Source organism: Plasmodium coatneyi, chromosome 7 (assembly GCF_001680005.1).
Source record: "Plasmodium coatneyi strain Hackeri chromosome 7, complete sequence".
Taxonomy (NCBI): domain Eukaryota; phylum Apicomplexa; class Aconoidasida; order Haemosporida; family Plasmodiidae; genus Plasmodium; species Plasmodium coatneyi.
Window position 1 is genome coordinate 271,973 of NC_033562.1, and position 8,889 is coordinate 280,861.

Below are 8,889 nucleotides of genomic sequence, written 5' to 3' on the forward strand. Positions count from 1 at the left end.
TTTTTAATTTTTAATTTTTTTAATTTTTTACGTCCTAATTTTTTTGCACTTTTTTTACACTACTTTCACTTTCTAATTTTTTTTTACTTTTTCAATTTTTTTACGTCCGAATTTTTTTACACTTCCTTTTTACACTTCTTTCACGTTGTAATTTTCTTTACTTTCTCCTTTCTCTTTCGTCCATTATTTCTTCCTTTCTTTCCTTCATTCCTTTCTTTTTCTTCTTTCTCTCTTCCCCCTTCCCTAATCAGCTAAGTAGCAGGCCACATTTGTTCATCCTACACTCTGAAACAGCTAAACACCAGGCCACCTTGTTGTCCTTATACCCTAAAACAGCTAAACAACAGGCCACCATGCTGTTTTTACACCCCTAAACTGCTAAACAACAGGCCACATTGTTCTTCTTATATCCTAAAACAGCTAAACATCAGGCCATATTGTTGTTCTTATACCCTGAAGCAGCTGAACACCAGGACATATTGTTGTTCTTATACCCAAAAAACCGAAAACCTAAATGCGAAAAACTAAAAACACCCTTAAATGTGAAATCCTACACACACCCTAAATGCGAAATCCTACAAACACACAACTTAAAATGCGAAATCTTACACGTACACCCTCTAAATGCGAAAAAGCCTACATACATACCCTAAGGGCGAAATCATACACATACACCCCTAAAATGCGAAATCTTACACCCCTAAGTGTGAAATGCCACACCCCTCAGCTAATTCATTCACCTTTATATTTTTTTTTTTTTCCTCTTTTTCTTTTTTTAATTTTTCCTTCTTCTTTTCTTGTAATATTAATTTTTTTTTTTTTCTTCTTCCTTTCTAATATTAATTTTTTTTTTTCTTCTAAAAATTTTTTCTTTTTTTCTTCTTTTTTGCGTCCACCTTTCGCGTGCACACTTCCTTGGGAGAATGGGAGAAAGTGAAGATTGTTAGAGTAGATGAAGGAAGGAAGGGGAGGAATGAAAGGAAAGGAAGTGTTCTTTTCTTTCTCTTCCTTCCCGCCCCCTTTTATTTTTATATTCTTATTCTCATTCTTAGTGTTTTTACCTGGATCGTGGGATCTGGGAGTAGGTCTGGTCTGTCCATTTAGACCTCCAGGTTTCGGGCCTTTTTCAGTGTCTGTAACTTCAGGATCGGTGGGAACAGCAGTAGGGATGGTAACAACAGAAACATTCGATTTACCTGGGTTCGCAGCGAGCCATAAGTTCTCCTCTTCATCCTCACTACTCTTTGTGTGATGAACAGTGTCATCTTCATCATCAAAGGGAGGAAGATCTTCCAAATCATTGATACTCTGTGGATTCTTACCTGGTGAAAGTGCACTTTTCTCTCCTCCTGTCACTTTACCTGAAGGATCTGCAGCAGGAGCGGGTGCTCTACTTCCACCACTGGAGGAGGAACCTCCTCCACTTTCTTGGTTAATTGGTTGAGAGGATAATGTTTCTCTGATTGATTGTTCCACTTCCTTCTTTACTTCTTCCAATTTGTCCTTAACCTTCTGTTCCTCATGTTCTAATTTTTCTATCAGTGCTCTTCCCTTACCACTTTCTCCACTAGCAATACCACTACGGGCCACGCCTGCAAGGAGGTTCCTTGTATATTTCCTATTATTCTCATTGCACCAATTTTTATTATGTACTTTCCCCATTTTTCCCTTTTTCGCTTCACATAGCATTTTACTCGAAACCGTATGGAGTACATCCCCACTATCCCTCATAAGACTATTAAATTCTCCGTACTTACAGCTTCCCCCACTATTCCCACTGCCCCATTTACTCTCTAAACTGTTCATTGCCTCATATGCATATTCAATAATTTCCTTACTAACACAACGGTCTTTTACATAAATAAGCCATGTGTTCAACAAGTCACATTTCGTTACACAGGATTTCTGCCCCCTTGGCTGTGCGTCCTTCTTCTCACAATTGTATTTTTCATCATTTGCAATTATTAAATTTCTTACTAGAACCTCGCAGAAGATTCTTTCCTCTTCTGTCCATTGCTTGCCCGTCATAGCGTCCTCCGTACACACACTTTTATATCCTTCCCACTTCTTAAAAATAGTGTCCTTCCCATCATCCTCACTTGGGTTATTTGAGAACTTTATGAATAATTCATCCCAATTATCTATAAATATAACACAGAATACAACATTGTACAAATATGTAGTTATTCCCCTTAGATATCGTACAGCACTTCTAACATAATAGGCACTACATTAAATATTTCTATACTCAGTAAAGTATATGAGGAATATGCAATTCAGACCATACCTTCCTCGTCATCTTCCAACCCCTCTATGGTGCAATTATCCTTAACTTCCAGTTTAATGGCGGCTGGTTTGGCAGCAACAGGTTTTGCTGCGGTGGATGGTTTGACTGCCACAGGTGGGTCAGGACATATTTTATTTATTGCTTCCATAGCTTGCTTTATTTCCTGTTTCTTTGGATCCTTGTTCTTCTGTGGGTCCAGCATCTCTTCCATTCTGTCCCCTATTGTACCACTGTCTCCTTCCTTTATTCTGCAATCTTTATAGCCGCTCTCCCTCTCACATTTAACACAATCACCATTAACATTATCCGTACACCATTCACTCATCTTTTTATTTCCGATTTCAAATGCATTCTTTATAGTTGGTTCAGTAATACAATTCTTATTTTTCTCGATCAGTAGATCTGCATATATATTCAAGAAGATACAAGAGAAAGTTCGGTGGAATATGAGGTCGTCCTCAATCTTCTGTTGCTCTCCGTCTGTTCCCTTTTTAATTTCATAAATATGTTTTAAACCCTTAACAATGAGTTCACAAGCCTTTTTTCCTTCTTCTGAAGTTGGGCCACTTTTCCCATCTTGAATATTTTTACATAAACTTGCGTCGATTCCATTCTTCTTAGTTATAGCTTCAGACAAGTTCTTCAGTCTAGTCTCGACGTCGGGATTCCAAAATTTTTCCTACATACAAGAAGATGGAACATATATATACATACATATATATATAGTGCACAACATGTGGTTTGTACTTCCCCAATATAAGGACGTATAATATATGCACACACTATCCACACATTGATTTTTGCCCTCAGCTACAGTGCGAAATAGTGTTCCCTTACCCCGTCTGGATAATTTCCGCTGTCTTTTCTGTTTTCTCCCCACCTATAGTATATACATTTTACACGATTACATAAGGAGACATTGTTCTTATTTATATCAGCTAGAGCAGTCAGAGCTTCCTTTATTTTCGGCCCCTTTTTTATGTCTTTTTCCCCTTCCTCGAACACTTTCTCCACTTTGTCTCCTATATTGGCTCCGTTACTGTCTTTTCCTATTTCGCAATTTCCACTTTCATTTTCATTGAACAGGTCTTCATTCACGTTTAATGTGCAATTTTTATAGTTTGGGTCTCTTGTACATACAAAACAATCACCCTTACCATTCACCTTATGCTTACACCAATCATCAATCTTCTTATTTCCTTTAGCAAACATATCTTCTATATCTTTTTCTGTAATGTAACAGGGGCGTTTAAGCTCCTGTATTAATTTGTCTGCGAATGCGTTGAGGAATAGACAGCCCATGGTTTGCTCTGTTAGTCTATTATTCCTTGCTTTCACCCTGTTCTTCTCGTCATTATTCTCCATAATACTATAAAGGTATTTTAACCCAGCAATAATGAACCCACAAGCCTTCTTTTCTGTGTCCGTTATTATAGTATTTCTTCCATCAGTGTTCCCACACAGTGAACTAATGTTTGAATCTTCTTTCTCTTTCGTTATTCCTTCAGACAGCTCCTTCAGTCTACTTTTGGCATCAACATCCCAGAATGTACACTGCAGAAACAGGTAAAACGAGAAGAACAAGAAATATATATGTGCATACTCCATGTGCAACTACAGGGTTCGTAGACATTCACTTCCTTCCTTAAATATGCAGAATGTACACTGTCCACTAAAATATCCCGAATTATAGTGAACAACATTGTTCATTTACCCAGGTTTGCTTTTCATTTCCATTTCTATCATTAAACCAATTGGTCGCTGCGCAATTTGCTCGTTGACATAAGGTAGTTGCATTTCTTATGGTAGTGAGAGTTTTTTGTATTTTGTCATCGTTCTGTTGGAGCATTTCATTCAATTTAGGTCCTAACTCCTGATCTCTTATGCTGCATTTTGAGTAGTCCCCCAGTTTACACTCCATGCAACCACTACCTGTACATGCAGTTTTAAGTTCACTACTTTTATTGAAGGCATGATCTATACCTGCACTTACTGAACAGGTAAGATTCTGCTCTTTTAACTTCTTTGCGAACACATTTAATGCAACACATGCCATGGTTTGTTTAAATTTTTGGTTATCAGCTTTGTTCTTCTGATCTCCCTCTTCTTCTTTAATTTCAGAAATGTGCCTTAAACCTTTAGTAATGTATTGACATGCTTTCTTCTCTGCTCCATTCAATGTATTACCTGTCCTTGCAGCGTCATTACAATATTGGTCATTATGTCCATCATCCACAGTTATTTTCTCAAGGAGGCTTCTCCATTGACCTTCGACATTCTTCTGAATTGTGCTCTGTCAATATTAAAAAAAAAGGAGAAGAGAGAATATATCTGCATGATTAGTATGCCCTCGAATTTTGCGCCATACCTTGTGTCTCTGTTTATGGGGCGCATTATTCACTGTACCGTTATTAGTAACAGTAAGCATTATTATTCCCTTACCCATTTTTTATCACTTTCCTTATGATCCCTATTTGTGAACCATTTATCTGTTACAATCTTTACAAGTTCGCAGGGATCATTACTCTTTGCAGCAGCTGCAACAGCTGCCTTCCTTTCTTCGACCTTCTCTTCTACCTTCCTCTCTATACTTACATCATCAACTAACTCGTCCTTCTCTATTTTTTCCACTATTTCATTCACACTCTTCTTATCTACGAATTCTTCCTTTTCAATTATTTCCTTCACTTCCTGCATTTCTTTCCCAGTGTATCCTGTAACAGTCTGGAGAATGATATCATCAGCGCCTTCCTCATTTCTGCCATGCGAACTATTCTTTCCTTCCTTGCATAAATCCCTCTGCTCTCTCGAAACGTTCCAATAGTCCTGTATATTATACCAGTTTGACTTTACCCAATCCTTTACTTTATCACCTAGTAATTGTGTCCCTACTTTCTGTTCCTTAAAAGTGTGGTCCCCACATTTCCTCACAGTTCCATCACCATCAAATGCTTGCAACACTCCACTAACTGCCTCCGTTGCATAATCTATCATACTGTTCAGTTGACAATGATCTCCAAACATGGCCCATATGGCCGCATTCCCAGCAATACATCGGAACATGAGCTCCATATCATCTATTTCCGTGCCTCCTTCTCCCCCCTTCTTCTGCTTACGCAAATGCTGATTCCGACCATTCATCCAGAGGAATATTTTCACTAGGGACTTGCATAGCGCTTCGTCCCAATTATGACTATCCCCCAATTGGCCTTTCATGAAATCTTTCTCACACAGCGTCTGTACTGTAGGATCCACATAATTCATATACCCAGGGAGTGCATCTAACATTCTCTTTAGGTTTTTCCATAATTGTTCCTGTAAGAGTATGAAGAAATGAGGACACATATTTACTTACATTAGTATACTTCCCTGTACATTACGCTCCCTTATTTATACACCTCATACTATACACAGTTCTTTCCTTTATGTTTATAGTTCCCTTACACCAGCATCTTCATCCTTATGTCTCTGTAATATTCCTAAATGGAACTTGATAAAATCCCTTATACTTGGTGCCATGATGATATATTCATTGTTTACTAATCAACCAGACTCTTCCATAATTCTGTCAAATTTCACATCTCCCATTTACATTCCTGCATATTCTTTATATTTATTCCTACATTCTTCGTTCCATTATTATTTTATTTTTTCTGTACTTTTACACTTCTCTTTTATATTCCTTCCTTTTTTTTTAATAAGGGGAGGAACTCCCCACTATTCTATTTCCCCTTCTTTTTTCCTTCTTAAAATTTTCCTTCCTATTTTTTCCTTTCCTTTTTTTTTTCTCCTAAATTCTTTTTCTTTGTTTGTTTTTTTCCCCTTATTGCTCGCTTCCTTTTTTTTCCCCAGTACTTTGTGTTCTTTTTCTTCTCTTTTTCCTTTCTCCTTTCCTCATAAGAAAAAGCGAAAGAATAGAATTCTTTCGTGCAAACCAACTCCTCCCTTATATACTGCATTCTTAAAAAAAAAAAAAAAAAGAAAGAAAAACTTTCCTTTTATTCATTCCTTACATACACTGCATTCTTATTAAAAAAAGGGAGCAAGAAGAAGAAAGGAAAATTTCTTCCTTCCTTCCATTCATATACTGCACTCTTCTAAAAGAAAAAAGGAAGAAGGGCAAATGAACAACCTTTCCTTCCCTTCTTACTCATATATCTCCTTTGAAATTTTTTTAAAAATAGGAAGAAAGCATTACCCACCTCTCTTTCCTTTATTTTATTTTTTTCCCTTTCAAGAAGAAGAATCTTCCCTTTTCTTTCATTATGTACATTACATTCTTTTATTAAAGAGAAAAGAAGGTAGAAGTGAGAAGAAGGTTGCTTCGCTTTCTTCCCTTCCTTTCCTTACATGTGCTATACATTGTTATTAAAAAAAAAAAAAAGAGAAATATATGCACCTTCTTTTCTTTTTCTCTCCTTTCTGTCCCCTTTCTTTCTTTCGCCTTCCTTTTTTTTGACAATTTTATTCTTTCCTTAATTTTCTTTCCTTCTTCCTATATACTTGTATTTCTTCCTAAAGGAAAAAAAGGGGAAAGAGGAAGAAGAGTAAAGAAAAGCCTACTTTCCTTCCTTCTTCTCCCCTTCTCTGTTCTTTCTTTTTATAAAAAAAGAATGTAGTGTATAGGTGGAAGGAGGGATAAGGTTGCTCACTTCTCCTTTTTTTTTCCTCCTTTAAAAAAAAAAGGGGAGAATAAGGAAGGTTGCAAGAAAGAATTTTTTGCCCCTCTTATTTTTGAGAATTGAGAAGGCAAAAAAGAGGAGTAAAGAGAAGTTAAAGAATAAAAAGGAAAGGAAAATTAAAAGAGGAAATAATTAAAGAAGATAAGAAATTAAGAAGAAAAATAAAAAGAAGAAGAGCAAGGAATTACCCACCTTTTTTTCTTTTAACCTTCTTTTTCTTTTTTTATACTTTTTTTCCTTTGTTTAGAAGAATGAAGTGCATAAGGAAAGGGGGGAAAGTTGCTCATCTCTCTTTTTTTGGGGGGGGGGAAAAACAGAAAAAAGAATAAAGTAGAAAAGTAGAAGGAAAAAGAAGGAAGTTTTGTAATTCCTCTTTCTTTTTTCTTATAACAATGTATATAGGACATAGAAGGTTTGCTTGATATCTTTGGTTACGGCCAGTTGATAGTTATCATCAGCACCACACCTCCATCATCCTACACGCACACATCTCTACTGGTGGCCATATGCCGACAGGGCACCCAACACCGGTTCCCCTCTTCTGCAATTCCGAAGGTATTTAGCAAGTCTCCCCTTCTGGGGAGCATCCCCCCGCACGGTAACACTCTCCTTGTGCTTGTAGTCGTTTAGGATATAATCCCAAGTAGCGTTATCCACTTCGTGAATATGCGATTGCGTCTTCGTGGAAGGTAGCTTTTCCGCCCTTCTGCACTTGCTCACCATCCGTTTGTACGCATGTGACACCTTGGATAGGTTCACATAAACGGGTTATTTCGTCACTGGGTCGTGGCACAGGTGCACCGTAAGACTAATCTCCTTCCTGGTTAGGAATGCTATGTAGTGATTAATTCGATTCAGGATGTGCCTGTTGAATAGGTAGCTTCGAACATATTCGTCCTGGCTAAATGCATTCATAATGATTAGAAGGTCGAACATTTTTCTTCCTGGTCTAATTGGGTAGGCTACCCACAGATGTAGAAACAGTTTAAGGAGTTCTTCTTTTATTTATTTCTCGCTGTAGATGAAGCGGCGGTCGTAGGGGGACACGACCATTAGGGCGCTCTTCTTTGCACATTTCGCTGTTGAGGGTTTCACTGCTACGTACTTCCCTAGACAACCTTCCTTCCACCTACCACCATCACCACCAAAATCACCAGTACCACCACCACCAGTAGCACGTGGGTGATCACCCTTCCCCCCGAGGTGCCGCAGCAAAGATTGGTAGTTTTCCTGCTTAGACATCTTAAAATAGATTAAGAGGATATTGTACAATGTTTCTTCATCCATCCGAGGGGAGAGATTCCACCAAACGGAATTGAAATATTCTACCCATAGGGAAGCATTCCCTTGACTTTTCCCTCGATGTAGAGTTAATAAATAAAAGGCATAAACGTACCTTCGCTGGTGTAACCATAGTTTGTCTTCCTCATTCTTCTCCAATACAATTTTTACTAAAAATTGCAGAAAATTCGTATTCACGTAATACTCCTCTTCCTTGTGCAATGTAAAGGTAATTAGGAATAGGTAGTCTATATAGACAGGGGCGAGGTGCCCATTTCGGAGGTCCACCTTCTTCAAATCATCACAGATTCTCTCCGCTACACGCTTAACGATGTTTTGTTTTGGTAGTGTATAGTTGTCCAGCGCACCGCAGAGGAGGAGCATTTCTGCGTACGTTAGCTGGGAGACTATTCCTGGGTAGGAGGGAAGTAGCGTAGTCAGGAGTCCCCTTACCAAGGTAGAGGTGTAAGGGGGGAAAAATACGTCCCCAAGGAAGTTATTCCTTTCCTTCGTGGAGGCTGCTTCCCCTGTTTGCGTCCCCCAACTGGCCAGCAACAGGCGCACCATCCATGTGTCCTCATTCTGGCCCCAATATGGGGGGTTGTTAGAGGTTGTCCCGCCCCATAGGGAGGGAAAAAA

At 38.3% G+C, this 8,889-nt stretch overlaps 1 protein-coding gene across 1 annotated transcript; it reads right to left on the reverse strand.

Annotated features, from left to right (window-relative positions):
* Positions 1 to 2,276: 2,276 nt before the first annotated feature.
* PCOAH_00016020 (SICA antigen) lies at positions 2,277 to 5,806 on the reverse strand (the record flags this gene model as incomplete). Its single annotated transcript, XM_020058411.1, has 5 exons — positions 2,277 to 2,966; positions 3,125 to 3,841; positions 4,002 to 4,580; positions 4,730 to 5,602; positions 5,732 to 5,806. 5 exons carry the CDS (start codon positions 5,804 to 5,806, stop codon positions 2,277 to 2,279), a joined length of 2,934 nt encoding a protein of 977 aa, XP_019914237.1.
* Between the last annotated feature and the right edge of the window lie 3,083 nt (positions 5,807 to 8,889).